This window comes from Episyrphus balteatus, chromosome 3 (genome assembly GCF_945859705.1).
Source record: "Episyrphus balteatus chromosome 3, idEpiBalt1.1, whole genome shotgun sequence".
NCBI lineage: Eukaryota > Metazoa > Arthropoda > Insecta > Diptera > Syrphidae > Episyrphus > Episyrphus balteatus.
The window spans coordinates 23913950-23934870 of NC_079136.1; the positions used below are offsets into that span (position 1 = coordinate 23913950).

The following is a 20921-nucleotide window of genomic DNA, read 5'->3' on the forward strand; positions in this document are numbered from 1 at the left end:
GGTCACCAACCTTGAGGCAGGTGTGTCAGCTAACGCAGCAATATACAGCAGATGTTTACTTTAAAAGACTATTAAAAAATCATAAAAACGAGGCCGGAGTATCATTCATCTAGATACAATTGACCCCCTCTGGTTTCACTTTTCTTTCTCATAAAAAAATGTGATGCTGTTTGAGATAAAAAAGTCACACCTAAAAGCGTTGCCAAAGTCAAAATAAAAATTACATAAGCTATCGCAGACGTTACACAATAATTGAAATTCTTATTTAGACCACCTGTCTCTTTTGGTCTATGTGAGCTTATTTGGGGCACCAAGTTGCCTCAAGTTTGGTCCTCCTCGTGAGTTTCCAACTCCAAATAAAATCAAAATCAAAGAGGCAGTGATGGTTGATGAATCAAATTCAGTTCACTATGCCTGAATGACTTTCACTATATATCTATGTTTACTTGGTTCCTTCTATGTTTACTTGCCACTCTCAAATGCAGAACTACTGCAAGGCAGCAACAGCAGCAGCTTCAAAGGTTTCCAAGTGGCACATGGCAATAAACGTATCACTTCAAATGGAAACTGCATATTCGCTTAAAGCGCAGGAAAAAACATACATAGACGTACAGATACGTTTACTCTAGGATTACTGCTGCACACAATTCGTTGCACTCGGTTTTGTAATCGTATAAAGTTGCATGATGGTTTTGTGTGCTCCGAATCGGGTAAAAATGGTTAAATTGTGTTTCCATTTCGAAGAATCTAGCAAAAGGTCAAAGAGTTTTTTGTGAATGTTTGCAATATTGTTGGGTAAACTGCAGTTTTTGCAGTCTACAATTATTACTGAAGTTATTGTTTTTGTTTTATATATTTTCTTTTTTTTTATTATATGGAGCATTGAATATTGCAGAAATATTATTGTGATTTTAAATTTAATTTAAGAGGTAGAGTTAGTACATATGTTTTGGGGGCAATTTATATGCAGATCAATTTTGATTTTTGATACAAATTTGATAAAGTTAAAATAAAAGTAGTGAAACAGCTTCTGGCTATTGATTAAAGAGTGAGAGTATGAATAATCTTATGAAAATAAATGCATGGAAAAGACTTAATAGTTAGGGTTTAAAAAAAATTTAAAATTTAGAGAAAACAAAACTTTGCAAATCATGATTCTATAGGTATGGTCATTATATACTAAGTGTTAGGAAAGCCTTCTTGAAATACAAAAATCTTGAAATAAAAATAAAGTTAAGTTAGGTACTTCAAACAATTGCCTTATTCTATATTAAAAATCTACAAAATGTTCTCCTAAAATAAGATTTTAGAAACTGAAAAGTTTAGTTTTTCCATGTTTTGTAATACAAAACCCACCAAAACTGTCTTTTTGTATATTACTTGCGATATAGGTACTATATATCAAGTTATGCATTCGTAAAAAAAAAAAGTTGAGATAACATTTTTCCATGACATTACGATGGTCGAGAATGCCAAAAAAGTGGGTCCCGGAAGTCTGTCTGTCTGTCTGTCTGTATAAGGAGCTACAGCCTAAACGGATGGACCGATTAATGTCAAACTTTGTATGTAGCGTTATTTGGCGACTCTCCAGAGGGGTTTTTGGAATTAATATTTTTGAACCAAAAATAACGGTACTTGTCATATACCGATTTTAGTAAAATTAAAATATCTCAAAAACGGCTCTAACGATTTTGTGTAAAAAATTCAAATATTAGTTTTAAACTAAGGTCTATCGTTAAATGAAAAAATTTTTTTTGAAAATCATTATTAACGGTACCTGCCATAGAACCGTTTTTTTTTTTCAAATCCGATTATCTGCTTATTCGATTTCAACGAAACTTTTTGTGAGGAAGCATTTATATAATTTAAATATAAGCCAAAAATAAAATTTCCAAAAAGATAATTTTTGAGTTTTTAAAAAAATTTTGAAATTTTTTTTTTGAAAAATCAAATTTTCAAAAACGGGACATTGAATTTTTTTGCAATTTTGTTTTTAGATTTCAATTACTGATTTCTCCAAAATGGCATACAAATTTTATTTTAAAACTTATTTTCCAAAAATTTTTTTATAAAAAAATTAGTTTTTTTAAAAAACTGCTCTAACGATTTTGAAAATGTTTTTTCTAAAAATGCATGTTAATATATCAATCAAAACTGCATACTTGTTTTGGAGGGCAATTTGATTTCAGATTTTATTTTATTTTTTTTTTAAAACCAACTTTATTTTTTTTTTCAAATTTCTATATAAAAAGTCTTAAAAATGTAAGCTACTTTAACCCTAAGAGCAAGTTCGTGCGATCCAGTCGTGCATTTTATTTTTTTTTGTTCTGAGATTTGAATTAACTTAATTTTGTTATTAACCAAAATCTGTTTGTGTAGGTGTTTAAAATTGTATACAAAATATTTATAAAAAAAAAATATAAAATGTGTGTATGAATAATTTATTAATTCCATTTTGAAGAAGTTATAAGATTATCTAAATTCCGAATAATAATATGAAAAATTTTCATTTTATTAGGAAGTGACAACTTTTTTAAGCACAAAACAAAACTGTTAAGTTAATTTAGCATTATATATAAAAAAAAAATAATGTAAATTGATCATTATATAAATAGAATAATAAAATCCATATATGCATTTCAACTGAAGTTTTGTTTAAATATGGAATATGGATTTGGCTTATAATTTTGATATAGTCTATAAATTGATTCGGTATTTGATCTCAAGTTATTACTTAAAATTCTTTAATATTCTATATTCAAATAAAGTACATACATATAATATCTATTCACATCAAATAAAGGGAAAGGTTAAAAATCATATAATTAATGTTCAATACAAAAAGTATACATTTTTGTTCGTGCTTAATAGTCTAGAGACTTTTAAACTTAACCGTTTGCAAAAAAAATTCGGTTTACTATTAAATATAACCTATTCAATAATTTCTTTGCACACACAACAAAGAAGTTTAAATTGAATTAGGACAGAAATGATTTCTTTAACATTTTTTAAATTCAACGTGTCCGAAGCCATTTATTCAATACTTATAGATTACTTATACCTAGTTTATATATAGTCTAGATCATACAAATTTTTTTTAACACTCGATTGGAGTCCATCTAGATATTGAATAAAGTGGTTCACTATGGTGTGTACGTACTTTTTTAGTTGTTTAGTATTTCCCTTTAAACAATCTATTTTATTTACTAAACTTATATATATTATTTCATTACATTTTTATGCAAAATAACTTCATAAATGGATCCAGCAAATCTATATGAACTTTGAGCTATAACCTAAGCTGTGGTAAAGTAGTTTTGTTCATACAAAGTAGTAAAGGGCTTTTTGTGATTATGAACGGTTTTCTCTTTTTTTTTTTTATTTTCCTAATAACACTGGTCTGCAAGGAAATCCTCCTTTAAATAAAACTATACTTTTCTAAAGGATTTATGCTGATTCCGAATCAGAATTGATCTAGCTCGTCACGTTTTTTTAGATACTCTTAGAAAATCTCAAAAACCCATTTTTTTTTTTGCTGTTTTCGAAAAAATATTTTGGCATAATGTAATATTTTTCAATTAAAATTTTTGCGGTTTATAAAAGAACTTATTTTTTTCTTTCAAATTCAGTTTCAATCTTCTCAATATCTCTTTTCTTCTCTGAGATATCTTAATTTAAGTTAGTTAGTAGGTTTGGCATATCTTATCATAAAAAAAAAAACTGATCTCTAAAAATTAATATATCTTTCTCCCTAGAACAAAAATATACTTTTATAATGGACTTTAGTGTGCTGATTTTGAATCCGAACTCAAAAAATTTCGGTCAGCTCTGGTTTGTGAGATATAGTAGTTTTTATTGAGATTTTCTAAGAAAAATTTTGTGATACTTTAATGCGAATATCTTAAAATCCTCACGTGATTGACTTCGGATTCTAACTCAGCACATCAAAAACTATAAGAAAAGTATACTTTTGTTTCTAGGAGAAACAAATCTGAAGCTTTACAAGGCAGTTTATTGAATGGTTTATTACAAATAAGATATTTCTAAACAGATAAATAGTATATAAAATTACAAAACACATAAAAATTTTGTTTAATGTATTTTATTATGGTTTTCTTTACATATTTGACTTTTTAAATATAATGGGCGTTGATATTTTACATTTTCCTTAATTAAGGTGTTTTTGTTCATATTGGATTTACTAAAAAGTAAAGGATTTAGATATTTCTGCTTTTTTTTATAAATCAGTATTTTAAAATATGAGTAAAAATTAATGTAAAAGAACATATTTGGTGTCAATCGATAGGCCATATTACGAGGAATAAGTCCTCCAAATTTGAGCTCGATGCTACTAATAGTTTTAATTTTGCACGAGTTAAATAAATCTAAAAGGTTGATTTTTTAGAAACTACCCACATTTTTCAAAAATCATTTTTACAAAAATGGTACCTGATAGAATTTTTCTGGAACCAGATTTAGATTCAGGAAAGTCTAATCTTTCAAATAATATCAAAAAATTATTTATAGGAGAAAAAAAAAGTTAAATTTTGCAGACCAGTGTAATTATTCAGCATAAAGGCATTCATAATTTCCTGTATACGCATTTTGTAAAAACCATATATTTTAGGATTTGGGGAATTCTAAATTCAAATTCTACTCACTACACAAAATTTACAAAAATATAGGTACTTTCGTAATAATTTAAACAGGCTCGACAATATTCAATTGGTCTCGAGATTCAATGGTTTTTCCACAGAACTCATGTATTAGCAACTCTTGGAGTAAATGTAACCATAAATCACTTAATTCTTGATTGACTTTAATCATACTTACAAGCACGTTTTATTGTTTTTTTTTTTCTTTAAGAAGAAAGTATTTAACCAAATTGATGTTTTTATCTGGTGAACCAAAATTGATCCACATTGGACCACTTTTATTTATTTATGCATTTTTTTAAATGACATCTGTTAGGATTTTCCACATTTTTAATTCGCTAAAACTTGTTTACAATTTTAAGAACCGGAGTTGCTATTTATTTTTATCATATGAAATCAATAAAGAAAAATTTTTAAACTTCAATAATATTTAATGAATAAATCGATTTCAAATTTGATTACTATTTTTAAAAAAGGAAAAGATGATAATTGCAAGGTGGAATATAATTAGTTCTTTTTTAAAGTTAGATTTCAAAGAATAACAAAATGCAAAAGAAACGGTTATTTTGCCTTCGTTTCTTTTTTCTAACCAAAACCTATATTCAAAAATATTCTCTGAGTTACAGATATAAGTTTCAAGTTCAAGTAAGCCCATGGCCTTTTTATTTATTTTTTCAAGTCTTCTTACCTACATCAAAAATCCATAATTTAATTTTAATTGAAGTAACTGGACTTGAAAGTATTTTCTTCCTTATTGCAACCTAACATTTATTACTACCCTCCCACATGTTCTAGAACGTTTACCCATGAGAAGGTATACCCACTATAAAGGTTCTCAAACTCGTGTTAATGTCATTAGTATGCAATGCATTTATAGGTTTAATCAACATTTTCTAGGACAACATCTTACTCTAACAACTCAACTTTAAGAATATTTACCATATTTGAAGTAACATTTTGTGTCTGGCTTTTATGTCCCATCAAGTAAAACCACATTGGCATAGAATAAAGATATAATAAATCAAAGAATCCATACATACTTGAACGCGGAAAGCTAAACAAGATCTTATCGAATATGCACTTTTAATTTACAGTATTAAGGTACCATACCAATATAACAACCAGTCTTCTAGTCAGCCACTTGCTATGTGTTTCACACCTTAAGTGCACTAACCTATGAGTAAACTTGGTGCTTATAGAGTTTGAACATTGAAAGACAGAAAAGTTGTTAACCTTGTAACTAACTATGGTATATGTAGAGAATATATGGAGGTACTACCATAACCTATAATAACAGTAAAGATCAGCTTGAACAGAGAAACAGCTTAAACAGATATATGTTGATAGGAGTGCCTCTTCACAGTTTGGTCTCATGGGTTCTTTTGTTTGATCAAAAAGTATCAAGTTTTAGTTGTAATATTTTTTGTTATTTGTAAAACGTGATGGTCTTGGAGTTATCTTGAAGACTTTAAAAGCGGGTAATAAATAACCTGTATAAACGAACAATGAACTTCACCAGTGTAATTGGACAATCTGGTAAAAATCACCACTCTGAATAACTTTTATGAGCTAATCAAACTAAAAAGAAAGCTTTTGACGAAAGAAAGAAAACTCTATTGCCTTTTTGTTTTCAAATGATTCCAAGTTGTTTCCACATCTGACTACTTGAAGCGCTGTCTTCTTAACTAATTAAATAGATGAAAAGTGAAACTTTAAACATTTCAAAAACCATTGCATGTTTAAACGTTTTTTAAAACCTACTAACTAATTAGCTAAAATAGTCCTCGTTAAGTCATTTATCTTGATACCTCATTAAAACCAATCCTACCCACAATAATTCCCAACCCATCTTCTTCTCGTTTCATGTTGTTTTTATTGTTTCCTTGAAAGAAAAAAAAAGTTTTATACCCATTTAATTATATAAAGTATAAATATATGATTGTGCCTACTTCCATTCACCAGAAATAAAAAAAATAAAAACCCTGACTTGCGTGTAAACAGTTTTTTTCTCTGTCTGTCTTCATGTCTATTTGTATTTCGGCAGCTTAAGGGGGTCTATGAATAATACCAACATCCATAACATTAAGCTTATGGGGGTGAAAAAACAAAAACAAAAACAAAAATATAAGAAAACTGAATAAAAAGTTTTTTTTGTATAGACTTTTTAAACATTTGCGCAGCAATAAAATATAACAATAATAATAAATTGTGTCGAAAGAACTATGCAAATCCTTTCCGTCCATCCGTCGTCGGTGTCGTCCAGAGGTACTCGTTTAAATCCATTTGGCACGCAAATGCATATTCGAGGTAATTCTTCTTTTAGGTTGTTGACTTTATTTAACCTCAGGGTGTGGTTTGTGTGTGTTTTTCGTTTTAAGAATCAACTACTGCTAGCTACTGAAATAATATATGTAACTTCGCATTGCGGTTACACAGTTAAACTTATTTTTCAGTTTCGTCATTTTTAATTTTTTGTTGTAAGTTTTAAAGTGACAACAGTTTTAAGGGATGAAAAAAAGGGGAAAATATTAACAGAGGGATTTTCATTGAATACTGCGGTTAACTGTTGACAAAACATTGTTATTGAGTTTCTTGAATTATTGAAAGCATGTGTTTATTACTTATTTAAAAGTAAATTGTTTTCAAAATTTGTTCTGAATATGATTTAAATTTAATCCTTGAAAAACTCAATGTTATTTGTTTTTTGTTCAAGCGAAACTTTCATTTATGGTCAGTGTTCATGAATAATTGCATTTGAACCTCTTATTTTTCAGGATACATACATAATACATTACTATAAATTGTGATTTGAATTTTACCTCTCATAATAAAATGTATGAATGAATTTTCATAAAAAAAAATTGGACTTAAATGAAAAAAAAAAAAAAATAAAGCAGTACCTACTGCTACGAGTTACGCGAAAAAAATTAAAAAAAAAAATTAACACATTTTGTATTCCAAATTAATGCAAGAAACCATCTTGGTTATTTTTTTAATGGTAGAGATGACCTTCTAAGAGTTTATAATATGAAATATCCGACACAGGGTGTGAAGGATCCTTTTTTGCAATTCGAATATAATTTGTAAACTTAGGGTACGAGTAACCTACATCAGGAAAAAAATCTTTTAATAAATCGTTCTCTTTTTTTCACCGCGTTCGAAGGGATTGCGAAAATTTTTTTCTTTTTAACATTTTCTGTCCCGGTTACTGTTACTTTTTAAATTATTTCCAAACAATATAGGTAAAATTATTATTCTTACCAATAAAATAAAACAAAAAACTTACTCTTAGTTACAAATAAAGTAGTTTGATTTGAAATTACTTTTAAATGTACACTGTGGCGTATGAGTATTTTTTTTTTTTTATATATTATTACTACGAGAATTGAATATTTTTTTTATCTTCATTTGAACATCGTATTATTTTATACGAAGACGCTCAAATATGAGTTTTTAGGAGTTTATCTTTCAGGGGTGAGAAGGGTGGAAGGAAGATAAGCTTTGAGATGTGGTGATTCTATAGGACTATTGCTACAGGGGAGTCCCTCACAATATATTCCACCACAAAGGATTCCAGGAGTGGAGTGGGAAGGCTCAACTGCAACAACATCGGCAGGGTATCTATAAATTGTCGTACAAGCCAGCAACAGTAAGCCTTTATTCTGGCATAGCAAACAAAATTATATTTGATTTCTTTTAAATCTCTGAGTCGTAAGTTAAAAAAAAATGTACAGTTGTTTTTAGTGAAAAGTTAAAATCATTGAATAAAATTCAATTGAAAAAGTGGGACACTGTGGTGTATACGTACTTTTTCCGCACTTTTTTTTTAGTAAACATTAACAATAAAAAACATAAATGAATCAATGATTGTTAAAACAACATAAGTGACAAATTTTTTGAAACCACTTTTATAACTGTTTTGCATTGCTTATGGGTAGAGCTAGCGTTGAGAGCAAAACCAACATGATTTGATATTTGGATCATATAAAATTTCGGGGTTAAAATACGCATTTAGTGCTAAAACAACATATATCTTCTGCCAATTTTGAAATTGAGTGTTAAAACGCCTTAAGTACTTCATATTAATTTATTTTTTTTTACATTCAACGCTGGAAAAACGAAGTAAGTAAACTGTTGTTTTTTTACAGTTTTTCGATGATTTAGTGTCAGTCAGTTGTTCGCAGTCATTCGAATGGAATTGCATCTTTCAAAATGTTCTTGTTAATAAATTAAATTGGTACCAAATGAAAAAAACTATATCTTAGGAAAAAGTTTTACTATGAATTTTTCTCTGCATTTGGATTAAGTATGTAAGATATTGCAATATTAGTATTGGTAATGCATCTTGCAATGTGTGAAGGACATATTGAATTTAATTTTTATTTTGAATAAAAAATATGATGCTCTGTTATTTTCCCTGAGCCATTAACTTCGACATTTTGTTCTAGAGTTTTCAAGCTATTAATACCAGCAAAGAATTAAAAATGCAAACTAAAAAAAAAATCGTAAATCTTGTCTTAAAGGCTTCTAGTTGGGGTTCTATTGGTTTGATATTCAAAATCAAGGTCTTTAAACTCAGGGAAAATTACAAACCATCATATTTTTCACTTCAAATAAACATTTAAATTCAATGAGACAATCACAAGGATAAAACTATTGCACAATATTAGTAAGACTTAACTACGTCAAAAAATAAAAAATTCATTGCTGGCCGTGGAACGTCCACTTTTGCCTATTTGTTTAATGTTCTTGTTTTTTAATGTATGTATTAATAAAATTGCTGAATTATGATGGTCTTTTATTCATTTCCATTAAATTTCCTAATACTTTGGATGTAAAATGAGTGTCAAAACAACATTATTTCCAAGTAATTAAGTGGTTTTGACTCCCAACAAAACGTTGGATGTTAAAACAACATATAAAAAATATTTATTTTTTGTTAAATCTTCTTTGATAAAGATATTTTTTTAAAACTTTTAGCTAGTTTCAACTCCCAACAATGCCTCTAAACTGAATTTAAAGCTAAAATTGCCGCGTCATCAAAAATACAGAGTTTTTTGTCTCTCCTGAAAAAAAAAAATAAAAATGTTACTTATGTTGTTTTAACAATCACCGATTCATAATGTGCTGGCCAAAGTATCATATTGAATTAAAAACATTAATACATTTTCAAAGTTTTTGGATAAGTCACGCTTGCTACAGACTTGCTGGTGAATATTTGTAAATTTAGAAAATAAATATAAAAAAAGGGTCCATGAATCCCTGAAAAATTGAAGTATTAATGGCTAAACATTTTATTGGTTATTAATGGATTGAAAACAATCCATTATCTATAAATTCATAAAATCAAATTATTTGTATGTACAACTACTCAAATAATAAATTTGACTCATTTCCAATAACAATTTTTTCATAAATGCACTTACAATACCCATTAAATATTTTTGTTTTTCAAACTTTTTGTCCTAAAACCTTACCCATCATCAATTTTAATGTTTTTGAATAAAAATCAAGAACAATTAGTTCACACAATGTTAAACGTGCTAACAAATCCCTTAATTTACCACCGGCAAAATTCACTCCTCGCTAATGGTCTTATAATATTACCATCGCACCATGCACTAATGGCATTTGCTCTACTTCCTGGTATGACCTAGCCTTGGCAATTAACCTAATCCACATTTTATCGCATTTGAAAATAGCAAAAAAAAAACAAGATTGTCCCAACATATGACAACCTCTCCTTCTCCTTTTTCCTTAAACCTCTACAACTATATAGCTTTGCACTATCGATGATGCAATTGGTGTTTCAGCAGATTTTATTAGCTTTGCCAATTAAATGCCAAAAGCCTCATGGAGCCAGGAACTGCTATAAATTACTTGGTATAAAAAAATATTGATTGGATATTGATTTTCTCTTTATGATAAACTACTCAACACCTCTATCAGTCTTGTATACGAGAGTATGTTGTGCCCACTAGGCCACATTGAAGCAGTAAAAAAATGTCATTTTTTTTTTTTAAATTGGATTAGTTAAATGGGAAGGGACAGGGGTCTTATTATACTCAGTAGTGTTTCGTCTGCACTCCCAACTGGGAAAAGGTACAAAAAAAGTTAAATAAAATCTCAACATGCAAAGCATTATGTTGCCATCATATTCAGAAAAAGATAGGCTTGTATATAATTCTGTTCTTTTTGTGTGTTGGGGAATACGCGAGTAAGCTTCTTGAATTTATTGCCATTTCTCTGAAAGTCACGGGTCGCATTTCTTGCATAATTCATCAGCAGACTTTTGAGAATGTAATATGCTTGGACAGACAGCAAGCAACAGCACACATGAGTTATACGTTAATTGCTTTCCATTGTCTGCTGACATTTTTCTAGTCTTTAACTTTTTTTGTTTTTGTTTTTATTTTTATGAAATTCAAGCCACAAAGTATCTCATTTCAGCACTTAAGCTGCAGAACAGAGAATATATGCTTTGCACACAAGAATACACGATTTGAGTATGAATGAAACGTCAGAAGAGTTTTAAATCAGTTGTAATGCCAATGCAATAATAATTTTGTTTTTTTTTTTCTTTGCTTTCAAGACAGTCCCGGAGCGTGATTCTTCTTCAGTATTTTTTTTTTTTTTGATGAATGGAAAATGGAATTTTGCTTTTGTTTATTTTTTTTTTATTTTTGAGTAAGTGAGCATTTAGAATAAAGAAAGCAGATACGATTGTGTTTTTGTAACTTGGTAAAATGAAAAACAGAAGAAAATACATTTTGAAATTTAAGCGCCCGGAAATGTGAACCACTAAATGGATTATAACCATAATTCTTTTGTAGATTTACTGGCAGAGAAAATCGCTTTCCACCCACGTTCTTCATTTTACTGAGTATAAACGTCATTGATACATTCTAAAGGTAAAATGCTTAACACGCATATCAAGTTTTAAAAAGAAAGCAAGGGAACATTTTTTTGTGTAATGTGTGAACAAAAATAGATAATTTTAAATATTTTTTTTTGTTTCTGGACTAACTTGAGTTATAGTTAAGTCTTTTCAAATCAAAAATCCGATGAAAAACTGCGCAGAAAGACTAAACAAATGATAAACTTGACCGCTCACTAAATGGAAACATTTTCGCAACAACTGAACTTTATTTATAAAATTGCGAACAAGTTTTTTTCAAAACATTTAATTATTTTATAAATTTAATAATTTTATATTGCTACGCGTTTCGGTTTTTAAAAAACCGTCATCGGGCTTAATTCTGCGACTTGGGTTGTTGGGTTGCCAAGAATATTTTCACGGGAGGGGTAAGCCAATGGTTTTTTCTTAATCTTTAATCAATTCAAGTTTTTAGCCTTCCAAATGATTCTAAGGATATTCGAGGTCAAAGTTAAAATAAATTATAAAAACATTTTTTACGTTTAAACATTTTCCAGTTCACTAAAAATTTATTATTTTCAAATTAGCAAGATGTATTCTTGTAGGCGATTAAACGTTCTACAAAAACTTCCTTGGCATCAAATTGATTGCTTTAACCGTTTAAAAGATATTCGTATCCAAATCACAATGCATACGGGTCAGAAGAAAACTATTGGAATTAGTTTGCATTGGTTTGGATACGAATATCTTCTAAACGGTTAAAGCTTTCAATTTGATTCTAAGGAATTTCTTATAGAACGTTTAAGCCCCTAAAAGAATATAGCATGTTAATTTGAAAATAATGAATTTTCAGTGAATAAGAAAATTTTTAAAAGTAAAAAATGTTTTTATATTTTTTTTTTTAATTTGACGTCGAATGGTTAGATTAATGAAAAAAGTTAATAAGACCTTTTTTGTGAAACAATCTATTTCCTACAAGAATATGTCTTGCGCGTTTGATGATTATAATTTTTCAATTTGTTACAAAATTTAGAACAAAAAACGAATTTTTAAAGATTTTCTTGATTTTTGGACCTCAAATATCTACTAAACTGTTAGATAAACGAAAAATGTGTTTAAGACCTTTTTTGTAGAGCGTTCAATTTCCTACAAGAATATGTGTAATTTGCTAAAAAGTCGATTTAAAAAAAATGATTTTTTTTTTAGTAGAAGCTTGATGTAAAAATGGAAAATTGCGAAGCGGAGGACCTTCTTATTAAAATTACTTAAGAGCTCATATTTGGTGTGCATATTCTAGAGGTGTCTAGCAATCGATTTTTCGGAGTACCAAATCAAAAAAAAGAATTTCGATTTTTTTGACCCACCCTAATACATATACACAATACTTTTTATAAATTGGTACATCTCTTACAAAAAAATTAAGTTTTGTTGTTTTTTTATAAATTAATAAAAATTGTCCCAAGAAAAATGACGCATAAAACCAACATTTCTTAAAGTATCAATATTTTAATCATCTAACGTACAAATGGTGCTGCAAGCACTTTTTAAAGTTGATTTTATATGATTTTTCATTCCACACCTATTTTTATGTATAAATATATAAAATGTATATAAGAAGCTAATTTTAGTTTCACTTTAAAGTAGCGTACATCAATTAACCGTCATTCCGGAAACGCTTGTTTTGAGGTATAGTTGGATTGAATTAGATTTTTTTGTGATATTATCATCAAAAATGGAGGCCACTACAATATAATCTCAAAAATATTTCGTGTTAAAACATCATTTCCGGGAACGCTCTTAGAATCTGAATAAATAATGTAGTCTTACACTCACAATTTTGCATTTTTTAGGTTTTTTTTTCTCAGTATCCTTTCTGAGTATGGCTGTAATAAATACTTTTATGAAAAAAGTTACAAAAAAATAAATAAAAGAAAAAAACTATTTATGGCCTAAGTGTTTCGGACGTGCATAAAAGCAATTTTTTGTAGAAATCAGTCTCTGCCCCGCAAAATAAAGTTATATTTGATTTATTTAAGACCCACTATCTTAATATAATAAAATATAATTCACACTGATACTATTTCTAGACCCCTAAAGTCGTTTTGAATAGATCACCCTCATTTCGAGCAACGTTTTTCTAGTACTAATTTTTGGGGTTTTGCGGTAAATTGAAAAATACATATACATGCAATTTTTACCATAAAACAAAGTTGATTTTTTAAGAATTCGGTCATCGAAATTTCCCACCTCCATGATTTTGACCCGATATACGGGTCAAATACGAAAACGAAAAAAAGAGCCTGTGCTATTCAAGTGACTGACTGACTGACCATTTTAAAACAATATATTTTTTTTAGAGCTTAATCCTTTCGACAATACAAATTAAATGTATGTATAATTTTTAAATGCCAACTGTATAGCAAATAAATTTAAAAAAACCGCAAAAAGTGAATGAAAGTGAATTTAACGAAATTGTTAAACACACGTGACAGACTTCAAAACACTCAAAAAGCCACTTTCTTATAAAACCAAACTGCAAGTTAAAACCTCAAAAACAATCATACCTAAGACCTAAGTGTCACCACTAACTTTATCCGTATATTTAAACTGGTTGCACATGCGTATTACTTAGCTTCCTGTCTATTTTCATTAGCCGCCACTTAATTAACTATCAACTATAAAAATCACGGTATGATATTTTCATCATGTGCCATATGAAAAAAAAAATTGACATTCACCATGTACTTATCATATTAGAAAATGCAAACAGGATTTGTAGAGCAAGACTTGCACACAAACAAATATACACACAGTAACACCTTTAACACACATGTATGCATATGAATATGTCCGGTCCGCTGATCAATCATAATCAAAATCCATGCACACACGAACATTATTATTACCATGTGATTTGTCTTGAGTAATTAATGTCAAAAATTAAATTTATTACTTTTATGATCTCCTTGAACTCACTTTTAAGAGTTGTTAACATGGATTAAAACCACAGCACAAGAAAATTACCATGGCGACCAAGTTAATAGCTACATATATAGTAACCGAATACACGATCAGTTATAATGTGGTTTTTGTCACTTTTTAATATCCAATTTCCTCTGAACTATGACCACAAAAAATGAAGATGAAATTTATAATAATTTTTTTTTTGTAAAGAGATTTTGATGCAACTCAATCTTAGTGATGCGGTTAATGTGAGAGTTAAATAAATGGGGTCTAGATCAAACTTCAGAAAAATCAAAGAATACGACACACTTAAAGAAAAAGTAGTTTTTTTTCGTTTGTTCAAGATGCTGACAGAAATACTAAAACTAAGAGTTACAACTTATAAGGACGTAGTGAACTTGATTGAAAAATAGATCAAAACTCTATTAAAAAACTGTCGTGAAGTTTGAAAAATTGTATGATTAATAAAATTGCAAAAACGGTTTGCGAAAAAAGATATGAACATTTTTGAACGTTAGATATTTATGGAAATATGTATTTTAGGGTGCTTCTTATATGGTCGAAAAAATCTTTTTTTCGATTTTTTAATGGGACACCCCTGCATTATGTTCTACCATATAAGCATAGTGTAAGATATTTTTTTCCGATTTTAATATTAAAATTTAGGGGTCGCTACCATTCACTAAAGATTTAAGTAAAAAAAGAAGATCAATTTCAACAAAAAATTTTTTGTTACAATACAAAGTACGTTTAAGACCCGATTTTTCAATCTTCTAATAAACAGTCAGTTAACTGTCTGTCGAATAAAGATATTAGGCTCATAAACAATCAGATAAAATCATTGAATTACTCAATTAAGCTATTCTACAGAATAACACAAAAAAAAGTCAAATTCAAAAATATTCAAAATTAAACTTCATTTTTATTCCGCTGTATTTTTATCAAAACTTCTTTCAAAACAGTTAAAGATTTAAATTTTCTGAGAAAAAAAAAAAACAGAATTTGGTGTATTTTTCAAAACTTTTAGTTGTGGTAGCGACCCCTAGAACGTGATTAAACTGAACCAAATTTTACCCAATTTATATTTAAGGCAGGAAGAACAAAAATAAAGGGTGTCCCATTAAAATTTCGAAAATTGATTTTTAAGAAGCACCCTAATTGTATTTATGCCAGTTCGCCTGCCATTTTGTTTCGAGTATGTCAAAGTATTTTGATTGTATTCAATGCGTTGTTTGTTCTTAAGCCTTTTTACTTAATATCATGCATCAGCACCTTGTATATTCGGTTGATACCATAAAACAATATTCTTATAGACTAGATTGCATATAAAATAATAGCTTATAGTGCCACAAACTGCTATAAGACATAAAAAGCAAAACAAGGATTCGCACGGAAAAAACATAACGCCAGGGATAACTTTACTTCTAGTATATTTAATCAGAATAAAGTTGAATATACCAGAAATAAAGTTAAATATACCAGAAGCATAGTCATCCCTGCCTTATTTTTTCTCTGTGCGGAAAGTTTATAGATCCATACATTGGTATATAGGAGCATAATAAATCTACCAAAAGACCCAAAAAGTGATTTACATTCAGGTATGACCCTAATAGTGAAACTGTTGCCCTATAGCCTATAAGCAGAAAAAAATAGTCTCTTTAATTGGGATTTTCATAAAGGTACTATCTCAGTTGTTGTTTTTTAGTTATTTCATACTAAAACGTCGTAAATCACTTTTGACCGCCTACTCCTCCATAAAATATAAAATATGTGAAGGCAATTCCTATCTTTCAAAGCAAAAGAAATCAAGGTTTTATATTGCTAAATCTCTTTAGGTCATATCCTTGGGTAAGTGAATATAAAAAAAATACCTAAATAGACCCAAAAGCTATGAAATCCAATCAGTTTTCTTATATTTAGAGCCAATTTTTCAATCTTCTAATAAACAGTCTGTTAACTGTTCGACGAATAAAGTTATTAGGCTCATAAACAGTCAGATAAAAACATTGAATTTTTCAATCAAGAATAATTTATTTTACAGAATAACAAAAAAAAATTGTCAAATTCAAAAATATTTAAAATTAAACGTCATTTTTATTCATGATTGTTTTTGTTTTCTTGTGTTCCACTGTATTTTTTTAAAAATTCTTTCAAAACAGCTTTGGCAACTGACACAATATTTTTGTTGAGATTATTCCTTAGAATAATTTTTATTCGTCTCCGAAAGAAGCAGATAGTTTTATTCTTAGGAATAAGCTATATCTGCTTGCTGAAAAATTGATTTTTTCTCTATCCTTAGGAATAAATACTAACTGACTGTTTAACTGACTATTGAAAAATTGGCCCTTAGTAGAATGGAAGGTAGAAAATAATTTAATATTCCTTTTGATTTATTCAAAATGTAAAAAGATATTTCTCTTTTAAAAACTTTTGTTAAAACCATAAAAAAGAAGTTACTGTTTCTGAATTGTATTTTAAAATCCATTTATGTTGTGATTTTAATCCATTTTGTATCTGCTTTGTGAATAGATATTTTATAATGAGAGTATTTTATGCTTAATTTTAAAAACATATATGTACATATTAAGTGTTTTTTTTTTTTTTTGACGTGATAACGTCTTATAAATCGATGAACCATGGCAGCCACCACAAAAAAGTGACGCCATTTTCTAACGTTCTCTCGCACTTTCGCAGTGCGGCAAAAAATTTCAATTCAAAATTAAAAATAAACTATTAGAGATACAATGAAATTTGGGCTAAAATCTAAACGCGAAGTCGTAGAAAAAAAAATTGATTCCATAGCCTGAGAACATAAAAATAAATGTTTTTTTTTGCTTTTTTTAATGAAATTTGATCGTGTTCAAAAAATTCTAGCTCTTTTTGTAGATGTCTCATAGACCTGATCGATAAATATATTTTGATATATTCAGATGGTATAAAATTTGTTATAGGTTGTTAGGAAAAAAAATGGAATCAATGACGTGAGAAGATAAAAAATCATGTTTTTTTAAAAAATTAAATTATTTTTATACTTTTTGCGCATTGTAAAAATTTAAAAATGGTTTTATTCTTAAGAAGAAATACTTGGCTTTTAAATTGCATAATTTTTTTGTTAGCTTTTAAAATAAAAAAATTAATATAATGAGAAAATAAAAAAGGTATTTTTTTTTAGCTTTTTCTTGTAAATTATGATTGTTTGAAAAAAGTAAACGCTTCAATTGACTCATATTAAACAAAAGCACACAACCTGTTTTCTGACGACGTTATCACGTAAAATCATCGTCCGTAAACCGGCTTTACAGACAACCTCTTTTTTTATCTTAACTGCAGTTAAGAATTCAAAATAATGTAGCCTTTTCATCAATACTTTCGAGTAGCTAAACTGAGGAGTTGCTTACGTATTACGAGTTTAGTCGGCTGCCTCATTAAGGTTCTTCTGCATTTGATTGAATATCAAATTCCAGTTCTTCTTGAATACACGGTTCTTAGCAGCTCGTTAGAGTTGATGCATATTGCCTATATTATATTGGTGTTGCGTTTCGCTGGCAATGTGGTTCGATCTGGAAGTCTCCATGCTTCCAACCCGGCACTTTCCTTCCTATTTTTAATGTGGAATCTGGATTACTTTTTGGAGTAGCTTGTTAAGGGTGAAATTAGTTTCCACCCGTTTCAGTTGATAACATTGAATTGGTAGCCCATTATTTGGGTGTCACCTTATCCGATCCTAGATCACTTGGAGTTTTGTTCTAATATAGCTACCTACATATTTTTGGGAAAAATAAAACTTTGTAATAAATAAGGAAATAAAACACAGAGTTATTTAATACAACAATTTTTTAACTAACTACTAACTGAAGTTAAACTATAGCTTGGATTGATTAAGTTTGTTTATTTAAGCTGAGCTAAACAATTTCAGACATCCATATTCGGCACTTATTATAGGTATAATCTTTGATTCTAAATATTATTCGACATAAGAACTTCCAATTTCGTTATTAAGATACAATAATTATTAAAGAGGCGCTTTTCTTATGAATTTTATGGAATATTTCTTGAAAAAAAAAAAATATAATAATATGGCATCAATCACTCCGTTTCATATATATTTCCCAGCCAGAATTCTCAACTCAAGAAATACTTAGCCCTTTCCAGAAATGTCACTTTTTGCTTATGCCTTATGAAAAATGTTTTTCCGAAGAATTATGCTTGAATCCATTAAAACTAATTAATACAATTTAAATGAACCATTTCTGCATGCAGAAATACCTTTACATTAAGAACAATTCTTACAAAATAATGCTGTCACAAAGTTGAAGATTGGGTATCATGAATTCCTACGAATTTCTTCTTGTCATCACCTTAACATATATTTTATTCAAAATATTATCTCAGTGGTATTTAAATAGCAATATTTTTTTCTTCTCTTTTCTTTACAGTATGGATTAAGGCAACTGGATATTTCTCTTCTATCCCAACTGTGGACACTAAATGATTCCATTCAAAACTTCCGAACAATGATAGACGATGAAGAATGCTATTCCCCATCGCCAGCACATTCACCATACCCATCACCATACGACTCGGTATCTTCAGATGCTGAAGAAGATCTTTCGCCCTCCATTCAGATTCAAATTCACCAATACCCATCGGAGATGGATGTGTTGAGTCAAGCTGCAAAACAAACATCCTCCTCTTTGCATTCATCACATGCTAGTCTCACCATGACAACAACACATCAACCGGAAATGCGAACTGCAATGCCTACTGCAATTACTACACAACCAACATCTCGAATCTCAATGCCCCCAACACCTACCCCAAGAAGCCCTATCAAATCCTTACCACCCGTATCATTGCCAAGGCAGATAAATTCCAAATCCCTGCCTCCACCTCCAGCCCCGCCAGCAACAAAACCACCAGTGGAAAGGCTTTCACTTAGGCCCTCACAATCCTTCCCAGCAACCACTAATGGAAGCAAGTTTCCATCATCAGGATCTATTTCTCATTTGCAGATGCCAGTGCCAGTGCAAAGGATGCGTATTGCACCACCTCCACCACCAGTTCAGCGACGAGCTTTGGTGTCACCGGGGAGGCCATCTTGATGTTATCCTTCGGAATTCCTTGCATCTGTCAAATTGGCCATGTGCAAAGTTTTTCATGACAACAGTAATGATGATGTTGTTGATTAAATTTAAAGAAATTAAAAAACAAAAATGCGGAGCAAGGAAATTATACGATAGCTTCAAATGATTTTTTTGATTTGTCGTGCGTTGTGAAGAAAAAGACAAACGAAAAATATATGCAAATTATGCTTATAACAAATTTTATGTAAAAAGACAAATTATTTAAATTTAAAATGTTTTAACAATTTTAATTATTATAAGAAAAATTAAAACAATCAGTAAGAAAAAAAAAAATACATAAATAAAAATTAATTCAAATCACTTTAAATAAAATATTTTGTTTTCAGTGCATGTCATATAATATTGTTATTAAATAATAAAAAAAAAAACATGGCTTTAGCAGCATGAAAACAAGTTATAGAGCTGTAAGCTTTTAAAGCAAAAACAAAATTACATATATAATAAGACTTTAACAGCTTCTTTTAATTAAAAAAGAAAATTTACTCAAAATCTGTTGATTTATTTTAAGGCTTACAAAAGTAATAAAATCTGAAAAATAAGAAAAAAAAAATAGTTGTTTTTTTTTAAGTTTGATAACTTGTTCTTTTTTAAAGTAGGTAGGTAAAAAATACCTCTCCAAAACAGAATTGCAACGAAATACAACTGCAAAGTATTTAAATAAATTTATAAGGTACTCTAATTGAATCTTTTCGCAACATTTCAAAGTACATACATATGTAATACAGTAAGGGATATTTGAAAAAAATGTTAAAACTGTCAAACAGTTTGAAAAGTTTGTATTTACAAAATTCAATCTGTCAATTTTACTAAACTTTGACAGAATAATAGGCAGTTGAAAACGAAAATTGCAATTTTATACTGGAACTGGCTACCTTCCGGCTAAAATTCTTAGCTTAATTTTAGCTCAACTAAAATAATGATAAAGAGAATTTTGAATGTGAGTTAAAATTAAGCGCGATCTGCTTAAAGATAACTTACGTTAGTTTGAGGTGCCACAAAAATACAATGCTGTTACGTCAAAATTTGCCGTAACAAAAACTACATTTTTGCAATCTCTTTCCTTTAAGTGCAGTTCTTGTGAAATTTCTAAAAACCCAGACTTTCAACTATTACTATTATTTTGCTTCAAATTCTTAGAGCCCTTCAGTATATTTCGTTTGAACCATTACTTTTTGGACAGCCTTTGTAAAGCAAAGTCGTGTTAGTTACACAATTTATAACTCAAGAACAGCTGGACTGATATTTACGGTTTTTTTTCTCAGGTTTTTCTTTCCATCGAAT

General features: G+C 29.0%; 1 protein-coding gene across 1 annotated transcript in view; it reads left to right on the forward strand.

The window, feature by feature from the left end:
* Positions 1 to 20152, forward strand: part of LOC129913078 (rho GTPase-activating protein gacZ) — a 73780-nt gene extending 53628 nt beyond the window's left edge. The window contains exon 3 of the mRNA XM_055991498.1: positions 18933 to 20152. Coding sequence (XP_055847473.1) covers positions 18933 to 19598 — 666 coding nt within the window. The 3' untranslated portion in view covers positions 19599 to 20152. The remainder of the gene's footprint in view (positions 1 to 18932) is intronic.
* Positions 20153 to 20921: the final 769 nt, after the last annotated feature.